Source organism: Melanerpes formicivorus, unplaced genomic scaffold (assembly GCF_026170545.1).
Source record: "Melanerpes formicivorus ecotype bairdi unplaced genomic scaffold, bMelFor1.0.p_v2 SCAF_30, whole genome shotgun sequence".
In the NCBI taxonomy this organism is placed as follows: domain Eukaryota; kingdom Metazoa; phylum Chordata; class Aves; order Piciformes; family Picidae; genus Melanerpes; species Melanerpes formicivorus.
Genome location: NW_027142382.1, coordinates 528,421 through 551,062, shown reverse-complemented (window position 1 = coordinate 551,062; position 22,642 = coordinate 528,421). Strand labels below are relative to the sequence as shown.

Genomic DNA, 22,642 nt, shown 5'->3' with positions numbered 1-22,642 from the left:
GCAGCCAACAGCATCCTGGTCTGTATCAGGAGCACTGTGGCCAGCAGGGCTAGGGAAGAGATTGTACTTCTGTACTCAGCACTGGTGAGACAACACCTCCAGTACTGTGTTTTCAGGTTCTCACTACAAGAAGGACCCTGAGTTGCTGGAGCATGTCTAGAGACAGACAACAAAGCTGGTGAAGGGTCTAGAGCACAAGGCTCATGAGGAGTGGCTGAGGGAACTGGGAAAAAGGAGGCTGAGGGGAGACCTCATTGCTTTCTACAACTACCTGAAAGGAAGTTGTAGTGAAGTGAGTGTCAGTCTCTTCTACCAAGTAACAAGAGAAAGCTACCTCAAGTTGTACCAGGGGAGGTTTAGATTAGATATTATTAGGATGTCTCTTTTCTGGAAGGGCTATCAAGCACTGGAACAAGCTGCCCAGGGAAGTGGTGGAGTTCTCATCCCTGGAAGTATTTAAAAGATGTGTAAAAGCAACATGTAGGGACATGATTTTGCCAGTGTTAAGTTCAACTTTATGGTCTTCTAGGTCTTTTCCATCCTGAATGATTCTATGATTCTAATATTTTATGTGCTTAAAGGTGTGTCCTTGGAGTCTTTAAAGTTCAATTTTGATTATCAGCATCAGCCCTAAAAAGGGTCTTTTTCAATTGCAACCTGATGAAGTTGGCATGCTAATATGTCTGTTGGCCAAGTTACATTAAATTACAAGCAAGTGGTGACTTAGAAGTGACTTTTACAAGAGCAAATTAAAAAAATATATAAAGTAAATTACTCCTTAATGAAGGTTCTTTCCAGGTAATACAAACCAGAACTACAGGTTGCAGCTAAGAAGCTGGCAAACAGAAATCTACTTCGGTCTTTAAAAATCCTCCTTCAGCAACAGAAGCTGAACATAAATACAATCAAATAGATTAGAATATGCAGAGCCCTTTTTTACCCAGAATTTATCCTACGGGAAGACTTATTATTTTCACATGTGTTTTAAGCAATACAGAATGCTGAGCTGGAGTTGATTCTTCAATATGGGATTAGCATGCTAAAAACTAATAGAATCAATACAAAACTGGAAGGCTACCCAGGAAAAAAGCAATAATAATAGAAACAGGTATCAAATATTTACCCTATAGATGTTTATGTCACTGGCATAGGCATGTAAATAACCTCTGAGTTATGTTTGCTTACTTTCCTTTCCTGACAGGGAACTTTGATCCGAAAGCCACATGTAACTTCTATGATAACATAGAGCCTGGTCCTGTTGTGCCACCAAAGCCATATAAAAAGGGTAGGTCAACAAATAAGCATCAAGTTAACTGATCTGATTTGGGAAAGTTGGGTTTGTTGGGGTTTGGGGTTTTTGTTTGCTTGGTGTTTTGGGTTGATTTGGGTTTTTTTGGTTGGTTTGGGGTTTTTTGATTTCTTTTATAATAACTTCTGTTTTAAAATATTCTAACAGGAAGCAGTTCTAATTATTAGAACTTCTTCCCCCCCCCCCCCCCCAAAATCAAACCAGCATTTCTGTGTAATCCTAGCTACAACTTGTTTTCCTTAGGCAAATTGTTCAAAATGAATAGTCTGTTGTTGGCAAATGCTGTTAGTCACTGCTAGGAAAAGAGTTGAAAGTAAACAAACTTTTATGTGTTAACTTCAGCTTCCTAATTATGTTTTTGTGGGTTGGTTTGTTTGAGTTTTTTGGGTTTAGTACTTTTTATATTTCAAAGTTAAAAGTTCTGTCAGGTTTGCATAGCTGTCTTCTAATAGAGGTTGTTAGGATTTTGAGTTTATCTGCACTGTTTTATGCAAGTTTAATTAGTCACAGCAGATTTTCTAAATTAGCATTTATATTTTTCATTCTATTTTAATTTGACTGGTCAAGCTTTACCTTTTTGTGTGTGTGTGTGTGTGTGCAGAGTATGCATTTCACAGTGGCCCTGAAATTTTAGCATAGCAAGAGCTTTCAGACATTTTAAAGGCCAAGACAATGTATTTCCTCACATTGGTCTAAAAGCGATGACAGTACAAGTTTGTTACTAGTTTCTGAAGTTTTCTGTGCTAGTTGCATAGCACCTAGGATTCATACCCACCTTAGGACACTTTTGTGTTAAGAACAGGAACTGTGTAATTAGTCTCACTTCTTACCCAGTAGAAATTCAGTCAGTGCACCCCAAAGTGACTTAACTCATCCTCAGTAGACACCTAGTGGTCGTCTGGCTGAGTAGCTCTCTGAACTCCACTATCTTTAGTGGTGATGTAGGACCAGAATCCTACCTTTTGTCTCAGGTATTTTTGGACTTTTTCAATCTTCCCAGGATCTTTTTAAAGAGTGGTTTCAGGTATTAGTGGATTTTTTAAATACTGTGTTTTTCTGCTAAAATAGCCCATCTGGGATCCTGCTATGGAGAAGACAGTGGCCTTTTTCTCTGAAAATGCTGTGTGTGATAAGATTCATCATACTGTGTCTCCTCATGCTGTAGCTAGCATGTATGAAAGTATTCAGTGGCAAAGAAGTCACTCTTTGGAAATGGTAATCACACAGTCTGCTTGAAAATCCAGATTTTAGCTGCTGGTGAACAGGAGGACAGCACCAGGCTCTTTTCAGTGATGTCCAATGATAGGCTAAGGGGTCGTGAGTGCAAGCTGGAGTTCAGAAGCTTCTGCCTGAACATAAACAAAACCATTTTCGCTGTGAGGATGGCAGTACACTGGAACAGGCTGCCCAGAGAGGTTGTGGAATCTCCTTCTCTGGAGACATTCAAAAACCTCTGGATGTGTTCCTGTGTGACCTACTGTAGGTGATCCTGCTCTGGCAGTGGGATTGGACTAGAGGATCTGTGAAGGTCCCTTCCAACCCCTAATGTTCTGTGATTCTGTGAGCACTTTGCAGTGGTTGTAGGTGTTGAATTTTGAATCCATATAAGAAAATCCACCCCTACCCCGCAACTTTGAAGCAAGTATTTTACTATTTGATGTAACAAAATGGATAGTATGTAGAAACTTAGAAGAAAGAGAATGCTCAGAACTGCTACTCATGGTTTGAAAAAACCCCTCCGACAGTCCCCCTCCAACAGTGTCCAGGAGAGGTGGTAGCAGCAGGGGAGCAGTGGCATGAAGACAGCTGCCTGAATTCATGTTAAATTGTTGTGGTCATGTGGTTGATTTTAAGACACTACTGGTTGGTGGTGCTCAAAGAGGTTTTTCTTAATTATGCTAGCCTCTTTGATTTATTATTTCAAAGCAAAACAACATGCAAAATTGCATGCAATAAAGATTTTGGGTTGGTTTGTATTTTTTTGTTTTGGCAGTTGGAAAGATAGTATCTTGTAAGGATTTGCACAACTTTTCAGTTTATTAGAGGTCAGTTTTAGAGTTGGTGTACTGTATTCGGAGCTTGGCTTTTAACATGGAGTCATCAAACTAATTTCTTTTTTCTTTAAAAGTTACATTTCCTTAGCATTCAGCTGCTGAAGGCGTGGGCACCCAGACAGGGATGGGCAGACAGACAAGGGTCTGCTCTGTGCTGCTGTCTAGTCAACATGAATGCCGTCCTGTGCCCACACTACTTGTTTGCTTAAAAGGAATTTTTTGAGTGCAAGCTCTGCCAATATGACAAAGCAACTTCTGGAGTTGAGAGGGTTCATGTCTAAGCAGGAGGTTGCTTTTTATTTTCTTCAAGTGTGTGTTTCTGAAGACAAACCTAAGTACTGTTTGCAGTATCTTTGTCATCAGCCATCTGCTAGATTTCATGGCAGAGGATAGCAGTGTGCACTTTGAATTACAAATCACGGTCCTTTTTTGCAACCCAGCTTCTCTTTTAATGAAGCTGTTCTACAGATGTTTGTTTAGCAGATGGGTTTCTTAACCTAGCCTCCTACCTATGTATGCTAATGTTGTTTTGAATATTAACACTTCATAAAATGTTGTTGTTTCCACATCCTAGGTGTATTTATCACTCCTAGTAGGTAACTTGCAGTCTAGAAGTGGTGGTAGGAGACATGGGAAAAGCTGAGGTCTCTCTGTAGGTTTATAGCTGGTTTATGATTTGCATACATACTGATACATAACTGCTTCACACATATCCCTTCTGCAAAGCCATGAGGAAGAAAAGCAATCATTTTGTTTTGAAACAGGCTTGCTATTTTATTTTTATATTGTATTTTCCTTAGGCTGGATAAATACTAGGGAAGACTGTTTGAAGGAACTGAGTGAGAAGTAGTTTTTCACTTCAGGTAAAGTAGGGTTATTGGAATTCAGAATTCAGTCACAGCCTGCTTTATGTAAACCTGTGAAGTCATTCCTCACCAGGATGGTGTTGAGTGCCAGAACGAAACTGTTCAGTACATTTTAAGATGCTAAACCTTTAGCAGTATCAGTTGACCTAGTGGTGGTGACTGGTCCTTTTGGTTTTAATGTAGCGTGCTTAAGTGACTCTTTACAGATGTGAAATATTTTAAACAGTCACATTTCACACACTGAGGTAGAAGGGCTTTAGCAGAAGTCCCTTAATGTTAGCTAAGTGAAAAGGTTTCCATGTTCATATGAAGAAAGAGTGTTTTTAGGAGTGACAAACCAGCAGTATGGTCTTGCTTATCATCCTTCTTTTCTGAAATAAGAAAAAATGTTTTTCTTTGGCCTTTGTTGTTGTTGTTGTTTTTTCAGAACATCAAAACAGCTCCAAACAGACTCCACGGACTCAGCCAAGAGATGAAGACTTTGAAGGGGCTCCATGGAATTGTGATAGCTGCACCTTTCTAAATCACCCAGCACTAAATCGCTGTGAGCAGTGTGAAATGCCACGATACACTTGAAAAGCAGGCAGGGGCTGGCGCTGGGTTTAAAACAGGCTCTCAAGCCGACAGCTGTAGGAGAAGGAAACATGGGGAACCTTTCAGTCCATCTGCCCGGCCTTTGCAAGTCAACAGTCTTCATATTGCAAGGGTGGGAGTAATGTTTCTGCTTGTGCTACACTATAAAAGATAAATTAAGGGTGAAATTCTTTCATGTCCCATTACAGTGAGCAAAGCAGAAAACGAAACCTGAACACGTAAAAGGATTAATTTTGGGAAGAATGTGATACAAGAAAGCAAATAACTACTGGTGTTTAGTCCTGTGGTTATAGTTACTGCTTAGTGGCTCTAAATGAGGTAAAAAACAAGAAAGGAAACAAAAACCAACAAACCACACACAATAAAGAAAAAAAAAATCTTCTTGGGTTTTTTTTTAAGTAAAATTCTAGGACTCTTAGTAATGGTGTGAAATGTTACACTGAAAACTGAAGAGCCAGAGCTGACTTATCCTGGCCACAGCTAGCTGGAAAACAAAGGCTCCCTGTGCTTCTAGATTGTAAGCTACTGAAAAAGAAGACAGGTAAATGCAATGATAAAATTTGCAATGCATTAAAAAAAAACAACACAAAACAAGCAAACCAACCAACCACCAACAAGGAGAAGAGTATTTGTAATTGCTGCTTTTTTTCAGGGTAACTTATGTCTACAAAAAACCTGCTGTTTGAAATAGTAACCTAAGGTGACTAAATGAGATGCAGGCTGAGTGTTACCGAGAGCTTAATCAGAGGTGAACCTTTACAATCCCTTTTGCTTGTGCAGTGCTCACCTGGCTGTGTCAACAATGGTAATAAACTAAGAATGAATTCTACCATGCTGCTGCATGCTTTCATTAGGCCATTGTGTTTCAAAGCTAAAAGTATGCTTCTGTATACACCAATCTCCTGAGCCTGTGCCCTGGAGCAGCACGGTGACGTATGCCAAACAGACTAATCCAAATTTGGTTTGGAAGGCTTGAGCTCAGCCATGGTTGTGTAGGAGAAGATTTTTGTACCCAGTTCCTTAGGCCTTTTCAGCTTCCAATTTTTGAAGAATTCCTTATGTTTACAGCACAGAAGGTACTTTGTGCCCCAGTTGAAAGTTAGCTGAAAAAGAATCAATCCATTAGCTCTTCAGTAAAGGTTTATTTGCACATTGTAAATGAACCAGCCTGTACAAAATAGCAGATGCCAGATTTTGAGGAATTACACACTGCATTTTTTTATTATTTAGGTTTTTTTCCAGTCAGGAAATACTTGCCATAGGTGGAAGAACACAAGACTTGCAACTGAAAAATCACACTGGTACTTCCATGCATATGATATACTGTATTATAAAGGTGATGTTCAATTTGTTTGAATGCTTCAGGTTGCTGTAATAAAGCACTCGATACTTGTGAAATCAAACTTGGATTTGGGCAGCTGAATGCTTATGTTACACAACTGTGCGACTGAACAGGATGTTCTTGTGTACTGGCCAAGCTGGTACAGTGCATTTGAGGTTTGACATTATAGCTTGTGTCAAGAATCAGAGACACAGCCTGAATTCAGAAGCACATCAGCTGAGTTATGGTAATTGACTTTGCAACTGTGAGGCAACATGTGCTAGCTGAACCTCACCAGAAGAGGTTGAAACTACTTCATTGGAAATTGTTCATAGCTCATGGCAGCCACATCCATATGGTCAATTTCCACAGTTCCTTTGATGTGTGGTAACGTGTTAAGCTGTGGTAGAACAATCATGTGTCTGAATCCTTCTTTCAAATCAAGCAGCATTTTTAAGGGGTGGGTGGTGGAAAACTCATCTTGGCTGTGTTGCTCAATCTGGTGTCCGCTCCCTGCAATTTAGAAGGATAACAGTAAAAGAAAAAAACAACCACCAACAAACCAACCCTGTGGTCTTAGGTGAGGAACCAATACTTGATTTGGCATTTTTCAATATGTTCTTGCACTAATTACATTTTCAGTACAATTTTAATTAAGGTAGGAGATGTCCAGCAATCAGTGTGCACCACCAACGAGCAAAATAGTCAAAGGTGTCAAAGGCAACAAAGCCCCTTCCCCTTCCCCTTCCCCTTCCCCTTCCCCTTCCCCTTCCCCTTCCCCTTCCCCTTCCCCTTCCCCTTCCCCTTCCCCTTCCCCTTCCCCTTCCCCTTCCCCTTCCCCTTCCCCTTCCCCTTCCCCTTCCCCTTCCCCTTCCCCTTCCCCTTCCCCTTCCCCTTCCCCTTCCCCTTCCCCTTCCCCTTCCCCTTCCCCTTCCCCTTCCCCTTCCCCTTCCCCTTCCCCTTCCCCTTCCCCTTCCCCTTCCCCTTCCCCTTCCCCTGTTAGAAGGCAAATATTGATTGTACTCATGTCAGTGGATGGCCTGACAAAACCGAGATAGCTAAAAACAGATGGGCATAATCATTATGCCTAAGCTAAGCAGTACTGTTGCTGTTATCAGCTGTCTAATGAATTACTCAAAACAATGCCAGGAACTTCATGACTTTTCTATTGTGATGCCTTTGTATTATTTCAGTTTTCATTTGTGCATCTGTTGAAGTTCTAGAAGCATTTGTTTTTTGCTGGAATTGCAAGCTGATAGCAACTGAAATGACAGTCAGCAAATGCGGGTAGGTGTTTCATGCATCAGTACAGTTGTGCTGCTTTTGGACAGAATCAATGCTAATTCTGAAGGGGGAGTGGGGAAATGCATGCAGTCCAGTAATTCCCTCAGCTGTAATAACCGTACCTGGAAAGTTGCTAATCTTAGTTGTAGCTTCACCAGAGGGGGAGAAGGAAGGCTGCCATAACAACAAGACGCTCGGAAGACTGAGTGAGTGAGTGCCATTCAATTACAAATCAATTCCTTCACACCAATAATTTTACTTCAGGTTTTCCAGTTACTCTCATTTGTTGCTTGTACAAAACCAAACCAAACTCTTCTGTTGTTGTCTTTGTACTTGTAAATGCCCACATCCAAACAAGAATAGCAAAGACTTTACATGGTGCTTGAACATTTCTAGTTCATTAGAATGTAAATTGTGGTTTTGGGATACGGGAAGATCCATTTTCCCTTCTTGAAAGCAAGGTGATGCGGTTCACATCCCAGCTGAATTGTAGATTATGCCAAAAAGGAAAAAAATAAATAGATTGGTTTATGTAATATTTATTGAATGCACATAAAACCCCTGATGTCAGCTGGCATACAAAATGCACTGTATTGTATAAAAGTTCTGTCTGTGTGTGAGTGGTGGGATGCTGACGCCGTTGTGTTAATGCACTACTTGTGTTTTCTTTTTTTCCCTCCTGAGCTTTCCCTCAGCCATGCTACTAGAGTGGTAGAGTTTGTAACTGACTTGGACATTCAGATATTCAAAATGATTTCACTGTTCATTGAAATTTTATAAAGCTTATTTTCTGTTTACTGTGCTATTCAGATGAATTCCCTGGAATTCTAGAATACTGCTGTAGCTCTTTAAAAGTCTACCTAGAGTGGGGTTTGTGGAAAGGTGATTCAGAATGTTGTCAAACAAAAGAAATCCTGAACTTTGGATCTTACTTTTAATTCGCTGTAATTATTAATCTCCTTTGGGTGAAGAGGAAGGGGGTGGGAAGTCAAGCAAAAGGAATTCCTTTGTAAAACGTAGTCTTAGATCAGATTGACTTTGTGTATCTGTGTGTCTGTGGTATGTGTGTTTCCCTTGAAAAATGGGAGGTGTGGTGAAAAGTGTAATAATTCTTCAAAGAGCTGGTCTCAGTACTTTCTGATTATGATATGCTACTAAGTCACTTTTTTTTCCCTCCCTTCCTTCCTTGCAGTTACTTTACCTGTCCCAGTTACACATCTCTCATTTCAAGTTCTAAATACTTTTTAATATTGATTGTAAAACCCCCTTGAAACTGAAAATAAAAATACTTGAGTTGAACCAGGGACAGAACAAAATCAAACCAATAAAGAATGTTGTTTTTAAAAGAATGTGAGAAGATTAAATATGTTAAAAACCAAGCTTGCCATCAGGATGATGGGTTTTTTGTTGTTGTTGTTGTTGTTTAAAAAATTCAGTGGTATACCCCAGAATGTGAAAATGACTTGTCCTGAGGAGAAGTGGACAGCTGGACATAAACAATTTATCAGCTCACTTGCTGCCGCAGGATTTGCTCGCGCCGTACGGCAGTGACTCTAAGTCCCGTAAAGAAGGAAGACGTGCACAGATTATCACATCCCAGAGTCAGTGCTGTCTCTATGTGCTGCAGCAGTCGTTTTTCTTTTCAAAGTGTCAATATTCTGTGACTGACTTTTGCCAGATTTCTTCAGTTTGGGGCTTCGATTGCTGATTTATGTCCGTAAATACTACTTCAAATAGATATATATTTCCCCCCCTTGGGTTTGAATAATCGGAATACAGACAGAGTCGATGCAATATTCTCATCCTGGATTTTCAGTACCTTTGGATGAAACCAATTTAAAAAAAAAAAAGAAAAGAAAAAAAAGAGGAGAAAAAAAAAGTGTTCATGAAACTTATTTATTTATGGTGGCACCAGTGTATCTAATCCATGTTTCCTGCTGTGTGAAACCCTGTTGATTTTTTTTCCCCCCTCCATTAAAAAAGACAAACCAAGACACAATCCTGTTTAATCCTGTATATATGGTGTCTACATTCTAGATCTGTGTATGCTGTGAATGAACTTATTACTAAGAGATGAAATTGTATTAAAAGGAAAAAAAAAAAAACAAAACAACGAAGCATTCAGAGGCTATGCATGCATGGTACCTCCAGAAAGTGCATACTCCCAACTTGCAGATCCCTGCAGAAATAAATTAATAAAACTAAGCAAACGGCACATCCTGCAGTTGTTCTTGTATGTAGTAGGAAATGTTTGAGAGTCACAGCTTGCTTTGTTTGGTTGGTTTTGCTGTCATAGTTTTGTTTGTTTCTAGTCTTCCCCTTGAGCCCATAGCTACAGCAAATTTGTTTCAGCAGCTGTTGGGGTTTATCTTTTTGATGATCAATAGTGGCTGAGGGGAGATCTCATTGCTCTCCACAGCTACCTGAAGGGAGGCTGGAGGGAGGAGGGGGCCAGCCTCTTCTCCTTGGTGGCATGTGACAGGACTAGAGGAAATGGTTTCAAATTGCGCCAAGGGAGGTTCAGGCTGCATATTAGGAAATGTTTTTTTCACAGAGAGGATTCTCAAACATTGGAATGGACTGCCCAGGGCAGTGGTGGAGTCACCATCCCTGGAGGAGTTCAAGCAGTGTGTGGACCTGGCGCTTAGGCAGATAATTAACATACATAGAATAGAATAAACCAGGTTGGAAGAGACCTTCAAGATCATCGCGTCCAACCCATCAACCAATCCAACCCACCTAAACAACTAAACCAAGGCACCAAGCACCCCATCAAGTCTCCTTCTGAACACCTCCAATGAAGGTGAGTCCACCACCTCCCCAGGCAGCCCATTCCAATGGGCAATCACTCTCTCTGTATACGGACATGGTTTAGGATTGACCCTGAGCTGGGTCAAACATTGGACCAGATGATCTTTGAGGTCTCTTCCAACTGGGTGTTTTCTGTGATTCAGTAGACACTTGCTGAATATTGAGTTAGGATCTAGGTCCCGTGAATGTGGACAGCTTGTATAAGAGCAGTCCCATTCAGATGATGGATATTCTGTGCAGCTTCTGGTGTGGAAACAGGACATACAGGATGGTCAGATTGAAGTTTTGCTTACCACTTTTTTAAATGGAAAGTTGATACTAAGTTGATATTGTTTGATTACCTCCTCTTCCAGATAATCATGCAGGCATTCCTGCTTGGCCTTGCCAGTACTGCCTATCTGGATTACAAAAGTCCTTTATCTGCTGTAACCACATACAGAAAGGCACTGCTCTGGGAGAGGGTGGAGAATCCAAAGTGCATAAATCAGTGGGCAGGCAATTTCTTTTTGCTAGCATGTCTCTCAGTTCTCCTGACTGTATCAGCTCACTCTAACCTAAAACTTGAAAGCTCTCTTGCTGCTGCTGCAGCTGTTTGTTCACACACTTTTGGTTATTAAACAAATTCAGCTCTAGCAGACCTGCAGCTTCAGTTTTGAACTTTAGCCAGCAAACATGGAAGAATTTTGTTTCACATTCCCTTTGCTAAATTGAATTGATAAATATTTCAGGCTAGCTTTGTAGTTTAATCCAGCATTCAATTCTTACACTTTAGGAATGATTGCAACTGAATATTAGGTGTTTTTTTTTTTTCCTTTTCAAAGCTTTAAAAAAGGTTAAAAAAATTTAAGCTGCCTGTAAAATGTATCATGCTAATGGAGAACACAACAAAGCCAGAGGACTGTCATCCACTGAGTGACAATGGCCACTGTTTTTTGATTGCTTTTCCCCTGAAGTCAGGAGGATGAGGAGGATCTGCCTGAACTAACTGCATAAAACTAGTTGGTGTGTTCATAAGAACTGCTTGGTTTTGACAGTAGTGCACCATGTCTTAAACTAGAGGCACTTAGAGCCATGATATCTCTTGTGATCTGGTAAGTGTTCCAAGAGTTCAGTGTTGCAGCTTCTACTCAGTCAAGGTGACCAATAGTGCTGGGTAAGTGCTGTGTGTTCTTTAATTGCACCCTCTCAATTATGAGTACTCTGGAAGCAGGTGACTTAGATGGCTCACTTCACCCAACCGCTGGACTGAAATCATTGTATATTAAGTGGATTACCTGCTGTTTTCTGGAAACCTTGTGGAGTTGTTTGAGAAGGGGCTGTATTTTTAGGTGGAAGGTCACTGGTTGTGCCATGTTCTTGTCTGACACCAAAAACCAGGCCAGGTCTCTAAAAGCCTCTTGCAGGAGTGATGCTTTATTTTGCAAAATACTCTCTCGTGACAACAGTCATGTTTTGATTAGTAAATTGTAATATCTAAACCCATAGAACCCCCACTCTGCAGGTAACTTCTATCCAGTTAGGCAAGGCTTAAAATGTTGCACATTTGCTGATTTCCCAAGTTCCATTTTGAAGTTTTTGGCAAATTAATTCTCCTCGATTCCCAGACCATAGTGAACTTCTTGTAGTTGGCAAGGCCTCTCTTGCCAGGTGGCCAAGGCCAATGGCATCCTGGCTTTTATTAGAAGCAGTGTCCAGCAGGAACAGGGAAGTGATCCTCCCCCTGCTCTCAGCACTGGTGAGGCCATACCTTGACTATTGTGTTCAGTTCTGGGCCTCTGACTACAGGAAGGACTTTGAGATCTACTCCAACCTGCCTGCCAGGGGCAGGGATGCCTCTCAGCTAGACTTGGCTGCTCAAGGTCTCATCCAACCTGGCCTTGAACACCTCCAGGGAGGAGGCAACCGCAGCCTCCCTGGGCAGCTTATTCCAGAGTCTCACCACCCTCGTACTGAAGAACTTCTTCCTAAAACCTAGTCTAAGCCTGCTCTTCCTCAGCTTAAAACCATTCTGCCTTGTCCTGGTGCTAGACACCCTTATAAAAAGTCCATCTCCAGCCTTTCTCTAGGATCCTTTCAGGTGTTGGAAGGCAGCTATAAGGTTTCCCTGATGCCTGTGCTCCCAACCCCAGCTCCCTTAGCCTATCCTAACAGAGGTGCTCCAGCCCTTGGATCCTCTTTGTGGCCCTCCTCTGTACTCACTCCAACAGTTCTGTGTCCTTCTTATGATGGGGACAGCAGAACTGGGTGCAGTATTTGAGGCGGGGTCTCACAAAAGCAGTGTAAAGGGGAAGAATCGCCTCTCTTGCCCAGCTGGTCACACTCTTGATGCAGCCTACTTGTGATCCATACTTCTGTGTTGCTCCATTGTGTGTATGTGTGCCTGTGGGAAACACATGCTCAGCCCTGCTGCTGCTCTCACCTGGGGACATGGAGCAGCTGCAGCCTCATCTTCACCAGAAACTGGCAGCTCCACACTGCTGGCAATATGTGGCTGTAGAAATGTGCTCTGAAAGGTGCTGTCACTCCAGAGAACATCACACATAAACCCCAGGAAGAGAGATATAATCATATCGGTGACAACAGGATGGTATGCTAAATATGGCAAAGCTATTTAAGTGTGTTTGGTTGTGACATGAATCATCTAGACACCAAGGAGGGAAATATAGATGTTTTCATGAGCTATAAAAACCACCAAGTGTGCAAAAATTCCCACATGGTGATGGCTGACTTTAAAAATGACAGCAAGTTTATTGCAGCAATAAATGCAGAGTGTGTAAATGTTCCCCAGTTGCTTTATAAGCTGTTCCTTAAAACTGGAAGTGAAAGATAACCACTTTGCTCTTTTTCTAGCTCACAAATTCTACTGACATCAAATTTGTTCTACATGGGAAACCACTTTGAAAAAAATTCCCTGCCCTGACAAATGAGGGATCTGTTCCTTATCCAGAGGAATAATTTACTCTCTCACAGAGAAGAAATTTGCCGCATCTGAGTTTTGCTAACTTCTGCAGATCTTTATCAAGTCATGCCATCCTTCACCTGCCTTTGCCAGTTGCAATTAAAGGCCTTGCTACCATCTTGCAGGTTGCAGCCCTGATACTGAAGGTCTGCTGTGGCAGAGACATGCATGTGTGTAACCTAGATAGGTTTTATTGAGCAGCTTATGCCAGTTTCTTCTAGGAAGGGGTCACTACTCGTGCTGTTCCATTAGGAATCAGAAACTCCAGCACCACCTTGGACACTAGTTCTTCTCAAAATATTGGTCACAAGTGTAGAGTCTTGCACTTGGGAAAGAGCAACCCCAGGTATCAGCACAGGCTGGGGGCTGTCCTGTTGGAGAACAGTGAATGGGGAAAGGACCTGGGGGTCCTAGTGGATGAAAGGTTGACCATGAGCCAGCAATGAGCTCTTGTGGCCAAGAAGGCTAATGCCATTCAGGGGAGTGGTCAGTAGGTTGTGAGAGGTTCTCCTCCCCCTCTACTCTGCTCTGGTGAGGCCACATCTGGAATATTGTGTCCAGTTCTGGGCCCCTCAGTTCAAGAAGGGCCTCAGGGAACTGCTTGAAAGAGTCCGGCGCAGAGTTTCAAAGTGATTAAGGGAGTGGAACATCTTCCCTATGAGGAGAGACTGAGGGAGCTGAGGCTCTTCAGCTTGGAGAAATGGAGCCTGAGGGTTGACCTCATTAATGTTTATAAATATGTAAAAGGTGAGTGCCAAAAAGATGGAGCCAGGCTCTGCTTGGTGATGCCCAAGGACAAGGGGCAATGGGTAGAAGTTTAGGCATAGGAAGTTCCATGGAAACATGGGAAAATGTTTTTTCCCTGTGAGGGTGACAGAGCACTGGAACAGGCTGCCCAGGGACATGGTGGAGTCTCCCCTCTCAGGAGATATTCAAAACCCACATGGATGTGTTCCTGTGTGATCTGGCAGGTGGAGTTGGATTTAGATGATCTTTCGAGGTCCCTTTCAGCCCTTAACATTCTGTGATCCTGTAATCTCAAAGCCTTTGCTTTTCTGTCTCTGATTTTGGGACAACCAATCAAAGCCACCTGTTTTGAAACCACACTGACCCAAGTGCAGTGTATTATCACTAAAACCCTCTAACTATCTAATAGCACTGATCTAATGGCACTACATAATGGGCACTATACCTGACTTTTGCTCTTTTTTTTTCCCTCTTGCCTGGCCTGAAACTGTTTTGGAGTTCAGTTCCACAGCTGCATGTGTGGGTCCTGCTGAAGAAGAGAGGATCCAGTTTCCAGTGTGTGATATCTATACATTTCTAGTAACAGAATGTGTGAGAAACTACAGCCAGGTGCTGGGTTTATTCATGGCATTCAGTATTCAGGTGTGAGAAGTTAGATGATGGTGAGGAATGTTAGGAGGAAAATGTTAAATATTGTCTTCAAGGCATTGTTCAAGGCATTGTAATTTACTTTCTAGTGGTAGAGGTTTTAATTCATAGGTGAAAATGTACCTCTCAAACAGAGTGGGAAAAGTGGAGAGAAGAGCATCTTCCCCTCAACCTGAAAAACATTATGGCTCTGCAGTAGCGATCATGCACAACAGTTATCACAGAATCACAGAACATTAGGGGTTGGAAGGAACCTCAAATGATCCTCTAGTCCAACTCCCTGGCCAGAGCAGGAGCACCCAGAGTAGGTCACACAGGAATGTGTCCAGACACGTTTTGAATGTCTCCAAGAGGACACTCCACAACCTCTCTGAGCAGTCTGTTCCAATGTTTTGTCACCCTCACAGTGAAAAAGCTTTTCCTTATGTTCACATGGAACCAGCTTGCACCCATTGCCCCTTGTCCTGTCATTGGGCATCTCTGAGAAGAGCCTGGCTCCATCTTCCTGACACTTGCCCCTCACATTCATAAACATTCATGAGGTCTCCTTTCAGTCTCTTCCAAGCTGAGGAACCCCAGCTCCCTCAGCTTTTCCTCAGAATGGAGATGTTCCACTCCCTTAATCATCTGCATGGCTCTGTGCTGGACTCTTTCAAACAGTTGGTTATGAGACCACAGTTACAAAAAAGATTTTCTTACCTGCTTATTTGAAAAGGCTAAACAAGATTTATCACATTAAACATTCAGGTTTTAGCTTTCTAGTTTCTCCAGTTCTACTAATTTTTTTTCTTGTACTGAGAAACTCCAAAATTATTGAACATTTCTCTCAGCAGCTGTGCTGAAAAACCATAGCAATAGATACAACTTTAGCAAAAGCTGGGCTTTTCCTTATTGCCAGGGCAAGTTTTGTGACTAGTGGTTGTCCTTTATTGTCACACTGGCAGCTGTACCTTTACTCACATCTCTAACTCGTCCCAAAGACAATTAAAAAGGGTCCTCCAGAACACAGATAAGCTGTCCTCTAATTCTAATAGGCAAGAAAGACTTGTCGCAGAAGAGATAAGTGCATTTCTTCTGGGAGACCAAGGAGAGATGGAAGAAGCAAGATAAGCAGCATGTCCCAAGGCTGCCTCCAGGGGCTGTGTCAGAGATGTGCAAAAGCTCTCTGAGTGTTTCCCAGACCCTAGCTGGCCAGGGGGCTTCCCCAGCATAGGAACAAGAGGACTGCTGCAAAATTGTGTTTCTTTTCATTTTATGTTCCCCCACCAAAATCTCACAGCAAGAGCATGAGGTGGGGGTGGAGGGGAGAAGTGTGAATAAACAAAAAGAGAGAAATAGTATTTTATTTGTTATTCACTAAAGTCTCCCAGGTTCCTTTCTTTTCCCCCTACCTTCTGTTTGTCAATTAAATACATCTTGGTAAACAGAACAAAGCTGTGAATGTATCTCCCTGTAAGGAAGAGCAAATAAATGCCTATGAGAAGCATCACTTTGTACTAATTTCCTGCTGCAGTATAAAGTGTGGTCAGTAGAGACATAGAATCATAGAAAACACAGAATCATAGACTTGTTAGGGTTGGAAGTGACCTCAAGGATCATCCAGTTCCAAACCCCCTGCCATGGGCAGGGGCACCTCACACTAGATCAGGTTGCTCAGAGACACATCCAGCCTGGCCTTCAAAAACCTCCAGGGATGAGGCTTTCACCGCCTCCCTGGGCAACCTGTTCCAGTGTCTCACCACCCTCATGGGGAAGAACTTCTGCCTAACATCCAATCTGAAACCGCCCATTTCTATTTTTGTTCCATTCCCCCTAGTCCTATCATTACCTGACACCCTAAAAAGTCCCTCCCCAGCTTTCTTGTAGGGTCCCTTTAGATCCTGGAAGGCCACAATAAGGTCTTCTTGGAGCCTTCTCTTCTCCAGACTGAACAGCCCCTATTCTCTCAGTCTGTCCTCACAGGAGAGGTGATAGCATCGTTTCCTGCTTTCCTCTTTGTGAGCACACTTTGCTCCTGGGCATGGAAAACGTGATCCTTGAGCACTGACCAGCTGCTCTGGGCCCCTCTTCCCTCTAGGGCTTTGTCCCACAATACTTTGGCCAGCAGATCCCTGAAGTGATCAAACTCTGCATCCCTAAAATCCAGGGTTGTAAGCTTGAGATACATCCTCCTAGTTGCCCTAAGGATCTTAAATTCTATTGCTTCATGGTCACTGCAGCCAAGGTTATCCCTGAGCCTCACATTGGTCACCAGCTCTTCCCTATTGGTGAGGACAAGGTCCAGCATAGCACCTTTTCTTGTTGCTTCCTCTACCATAGATTAAGTTCAGCTTGACAGATAAAGAGCAATTTTCCCCCCTCATTATTTCCTAATGTCATCTTTTGAATGAAGAGCTCTGATTATCTGCTCCTGAAACATTTCTCTCCACAGTCCCAGGTGTGTGTGGCTGGCCACCACACTTCTACAGTGGAAGAAGGCTAGGACTCTGTGCTCTTGAAATTCAGGGAACAATAGAGGGAGTGACTCCAGCTGTTGTAAAGCAAGATAAACTCATCCCAACACCAACGGGTGGTCTTTGTTGTAGATAAATAGCTGTATCAGCTGAGTGTGCCACTGGGTTGTGCCTGTGTAGATCAGAAAACCACAAAGGTCTCCCTCAGCCAGTCAGTCCAGCAAGGCCTAAGTGTTTTCCATGGTTTCATCTGTTCAAGCAAAGAAAAAAAGACAAACAACAATTTCCATCCTGCTTCTCTGCCTACCTTTCATCATAAAGAAATGTTGCATCAAGACCATAATTTTCATTACTTCTGCTTTGCTCTAGACACATTGCACATGGGAGACAATAAAAACTGCCCCAGTCAGAAATACTTCCAGCTTCACCTTAGTTCTGGGCTGCTTGCAGTCAGCAGGAAGCCAGCTGCAGTGCTGAGCTCCCAACCAGTGACATCAGCAGCAGTGGGGCCATGGTCCCCATGGACTTTGTCCAGTGTTTGGGGGAACCAAACTAAAAACCCCACCTGATCTCACTAGAATGTTGTAGAGGTCATGTAGTGCATACTCATTATCCCACTTTGCAAATTTAGTCTTTGTAACCATTAAAACAAACAAACAAAAAGTTTGACTACTATTACAGAGTAGATCATCATAGAATCATGGAATGGTCCAGGCTGGAAGGGACCTCCAAACTCATACTGCAGAGGGGGCTGGACTAGATAATGTTTGGAGGTCCCTTCCAACCCACACCATTCTATGATCCCATGAAAATATCCAGACACTAGCACATAATCATACAAACATCACAGCAAAACCTGTAGTTGAAAGGCTTGAGACAAGATGGTATTGAGAGCTCTTTTCTTTCATTGTTTGCATACAACAGCTGTATTTTGCTTAAAGAGTAAAAAAATCCCTACCCCCACCATAACAGGTGTTGCTTTCATATATTTTCCTTCCAGTACTCTCATCATTCAGCCCATGTCCAAGCACCCAAAACTGGCACCTCCAGCAATATCATCAACCTCCACTTACAGCCACATTCTCTTGTGTGCAAGGTTTTAAACAGCTGACAGCGTGGGAGCAGGGCAGCATCTGCAGCTGTGGCACCTTGCCCAAAGTGCTGTTCAGAGGGTCTGAGCTGTCCCTGCCTAGCAAAACCTGCACAGCTCGTTCCCTCTGTAGTGCTGAGGGAGAAAGCAGAAGTCCAGCATTACATTGGCAAGAGCCACCTCAGTGGGCAGCTCCAGCCCACGTCTCCAGCTGCACCAGGCAGCAAGTACAAAAGGTGCTTTTTGGAGGCAAGTGCTCTGATCCAAAACCAAAGGCAAAATCTGACATAAAAGATTTGTGACATGCCACAGTGCCTTTTATACTTGACTAGCTTGGAACTGCACCATGCCATTTTCCACAACACTCATTATTAAGGCACTGAGCCATGGAAGGGACTCCAACTTAAAATTAGAAACAAGTCCTACATCTCTTCTGAAATGGTCTCTGTTGCTACACAGGAAAAAAAAAACAAACAACAACCTGGTTTTCCTGACCATGGGATCTGGAGGTGATGTTCTGTGTCATCTTCCTTGTTCATACCTAAGACCATCTGTGTAACTGGCAGCCTAGGCTTAACAACAGCATTTCTAAACCTCTCCTTCATTCATACCCTAAGACCACCTATGAAACTGGCAGCCCAGACTTAACAACAGCATTTCTAAACCATACTTATCACTAATTTGCAGCTTACAAGTTGGTTAAACCCCGGAAAGCTTCACTTTATTCCCAAGCTGCTGCTAGGCCCCTGCAGGGGCATGCCACTCTCAACCATGCCACTCTCAGTTCATCTTTCCTCTCCCTGCTCACCCCAGCCTGCTCTGCAACAGGGGTTTTCCTCAGGTTTCCCTTTCCACTCAGCCCTCCTGCTGTTTGGGAAGCAACAGGAAACAAACTTCTTTCCTTCTGATCAGGCAACAAGCATTTAGGTTTATTCATGTGAGGAGACAAGGCAGGTGACACCAGTAGCAGAATAAGCTACTAGGCAGAATCTGCATCTTGAGTATAATTTTAGTATTGGGGTAAATAAGAGACATGGAGCCTCATGAGCAAACAAAATCCCCAGGGAAAAGCTCCTTCTGAGCTAAAGGCAGCCCATCTGGTCCTTAGCAGTTCAGATGAAATTAAAAGAGGTAAATGGAAAGTCTTTAAAAATACAGAAGAGTAATGCAAACAGAATCATCAAATGGTTCAGGCTGGAAGGGACTTCCAAAGGCCATCCAAGTCTGACCTTCCTGCAGTCAGCAGGGACATCCCCAACTAGATCAGGGTGCCCAGGACTTCGTCCAGCCTCACCTTCAGTATCTCCAGGGAAGGGATCTCAACAACCTCGCTGGGCAACCTGTTCCAGTGTTCCACCACCCTCATACTGAAGAACTTCTTCCTGATAGCCAATCTAAATCTGCCCTTCTCTAGCTTGAAGCCATTTTCCCTCATCCTGTCACCACAGGCCCTTGTAAACAGTCTCTCTCCATCCTTGATATTTTTCCCCCCTCTAATAAAGCCTCTCTGCACTGTATTTCATTTCTACTAAGTGGGGCATCAAAACCTGAAATAATAACAAGTGAATAAATAATAGATACAATGCTATTTTTAACATTCAGATCATCTTTTACCTGGAAAGAAGAACTGATAAGGGGTAAACCTCTGGTAGCAGGTTTAGGGCTTCTATTTTTTTGGTTGATCTTCGGAAGTCCCCAAAATAATGCAGACCTAATGCTGCCAATTTAGAATCATAGAATCATAGAATCAAAAAGGTTGGAAAAGACCTCAAAGATCATCAAGTCCAACCTGTCACCACACACCTCATGACTACTAGACCATGGCACCAAGTGCCATGTCCAATCCCCTCTTAAACTACCTCTCTTCAGGTAGTTGTAGACAGCAATAAGGTCTCCCCTGAGCCTCCTCTTCCCCAGGCTGAACAATCCCAGCTCTCTCAGCCTCTCCTCATAGGGCTTGTGCTCAAGGCCTCTCCCCAGCCTCGTTGTCCTTCTCTGGACACGTTCAAGAGTCTCAATGTCCTTCTTAAATTGAGGGGCCCAGAGCTGGACACAGTACTCAAGGTATGGCCTAACCAATGCCAAGTACAGGGTGTTGTAGTCTTGATTCATTCACAGGATCCAAGTGGAGATATTTACTGGTACCTTACCAGGTGAATCCAAGCAGTGTCAAGGGCAAGGCCTGCTGTGGTGCTGCACAGCTCTCCCTAGGATGCTCCCCTTAACTTCAGTCATGTCATCAGCATCTCTAGTAAATCTAACATGAAATGTCAAGGTTTACAGTTAATATTCCCTAAACAATTCTTGGTTTCCTTCCTCCACCCCCACTCCCCCACCCCCCCCCCCCCCACAGCATTGCATCTCTGTTGAGGAAAAAAGGGTTATTTGGAGTAGTTTATCATGATGTCAGTAGGCTATTAAAGGGAAAAAAAGGGTTATCTGAAGCAGTTTATCATGATGGCAGTAGGCTATTAAAAGAAAAGCTGAAATAAAGTTTTGAAGCAGAACTAGACAGAAGGCTTAAGTTGTGGATTTCCTTGTTCTATATGTCCTACTATTCCTACCACTTCTTTATGTCCCACTATAGGGCTGTTTAGTCTTGAGAACAAAAGGTTGAGAGGGGCTCTTATCAACATCTATAAATATCTGAGGGGTGGGTGTCAAGAAGAGGATGCCAGGGTCTTTTTGGTGGTGCCCTGTGATAAGACAAGGAACAATGGGTACAAGCTGCAGCACAGGATGTTCCATCTCAACACCAGGAGACACTTCTTTATGGTGAGGGTGACAGAATCACAGAATCAACCAGGTTGGAAGAGACCTCTAAGATCATCAAGTCCAACCTAACTAATCAACTAGACCATGCCACTAGGTGACTCATCCAGTTTTTTCTTAAACACTAGAACAGACTGCCCAGAGAGGTGGCGGGGTCTCCTTCTCTGGAGACATTCAAAACCCACTTGGATGCATTCCTGTGTGACCTGCCCCAGGTGATCCTGATTTGGTAGGGGGCTTGGATTCAATGATCTCTGGAAGTCCCTTCCAACCCCTAACAACATCCAAAGAAGATACATTCTTTCCCATGAAGCAGTGAAAGAAAACCGAAAAGAGCATAGCTGTAAGAAAAAATATACTCATGAAACAGAGAAGGAAATGAAAAACTGGCACTGAGAAGCCCATGAGCTAAGGAAAGAGAAAAAAGGGGAGAGATTTTTTTTTTCTGAATAAAACTCCGTGCATTTAAATTTAAAGGGTAAAGAAACAGAAGACTGGTTGGCAACCAGTCTAACACAGACAAGATGCCAAATGAGCACTGAAAAGTGGCAAAGTGTTCTGGCCTAGCCAAGCTGATGGATGAAATACAGACAGTGTGTCCCAGCTCTTAATGTTGCCAGCAATGAAAGTATCTCTGGATTGCCAATACCACTAGGAATAAAGTTATGTAGACTCTTGTCCTCCCAGAGGTTAGCCCAACCACCTACCAAACTTACCTCCTATCTTGAAGTTTGATATTGTATTACAGCACTCCCTGTGTTGTCCAGAACTCATGGATGTGTGTTGCTTTTTTTTCAGGCTGGATGTTAGGAAGAAATTCTTCATAGAGAGAGTGATTGCCCATTGGAACGGGCTGCCCGGGGAGGTGGTGGAGTCACCATCACTGGAGGTGCTTAGGAGGAGACTTGGTGGGGTGCTTGGTGCCATGGTTTGGTTGATTAGATGGTGTTGGGTGATGGGTTGGACTCGATGATTTCGACGGTCTCTTCCAACCTGGTTTATTCTAGTCTATTCTAGTCTAGTCTAGTCTAGTGTTTTTCTTGTTAAAGGAGGGGGGAGGGGATACAGAAAATGAAATGTCAAGCACATTAACTGCACCTCACTCTGGATGCTTTCATGTCCAGATAAGTAAGCAGCCTTTTGGTCCATCTCCCTCTGCTAACCACATTGCCCCTCTGCAAGGTAGGACAAGTCTATATGCTAACTCAGATCAGGTAAGGCCTGTCTGCACTTCCATGGTGATGTTCTGTGCTGAGTACAAACAGGGACAGAGCTGTGAAGCTTCACAATACCTAAACTGGGGACATGACAAAGCTGTCAAGAAAATACTTTCCCTGCTCAAAGACCTTTTAGCATGTTTTTGTTAGAAAGCATGATATCCACATCCTAGATTGTCCTCATTTGAAGAAGGAAACCAGAAGGCAACCTGGAACAGGTTGCCCAGGGAGGTGGTAGAAGTCCCATCCCTGGAGGTTTTTAAGGCCAGGCTGGATGTGGCTCTGAGCAACCTGATCTACTGTGAGGTGTCCTTGCCCATGGCAGGGGGGTTGGAACTAAGATGATCCTTGAGGTCCCTTCCAACCTTAACAATTCTATGATTCTATGATTGAATACCAAGTGGAGAACCATCAGTCTCATAGGGATCAACCACACAACTAAACTACAGCAGGGCTGCACCTTGTCCTTCAAGGATTGAATACCTAGTGGAGACCCAGGTCTATGATTCTATGATTG

At 43.0% G+C, this 22,642-nt stretch overlaps 1 protein-coding gene across 3 annotated transcripts in view; it reads left to right on the top strand.

Annotated features, from left to right (window-relative positions):
* TAB3 (TGF-beta activated kinase 1 (MAP3K7) binding protein 3) overlaps nucleotides 1-5,137 on the top strand; it is a 44,271-nt gene extending 39,134 nt beyond the window's left edge. For all 3 annotated transcript variants that reach the window (XM_068155044.1, XM_068155042.1, XM_068155043.1), the window contains exons 6-7: nucleotides 1,202-1,285; nucleotides 4,657-5,137. In XM_068155044.1, the coding sequence (XP_068011145.1) occupies nucleotides 1,202-1,285; nucleotides 4,657-4,805 (233 nt within the window). In that variant the 3' untranslated portion in view covers nucleotides 4,806-5,137. The remainder of the gene's footprint in view (nucleotides 1-1,201; nucleotides 1,286-4,656) is intronic.
* Nucleotides 5,138-22,642: the final 17,505 nt, after the last annotated feature.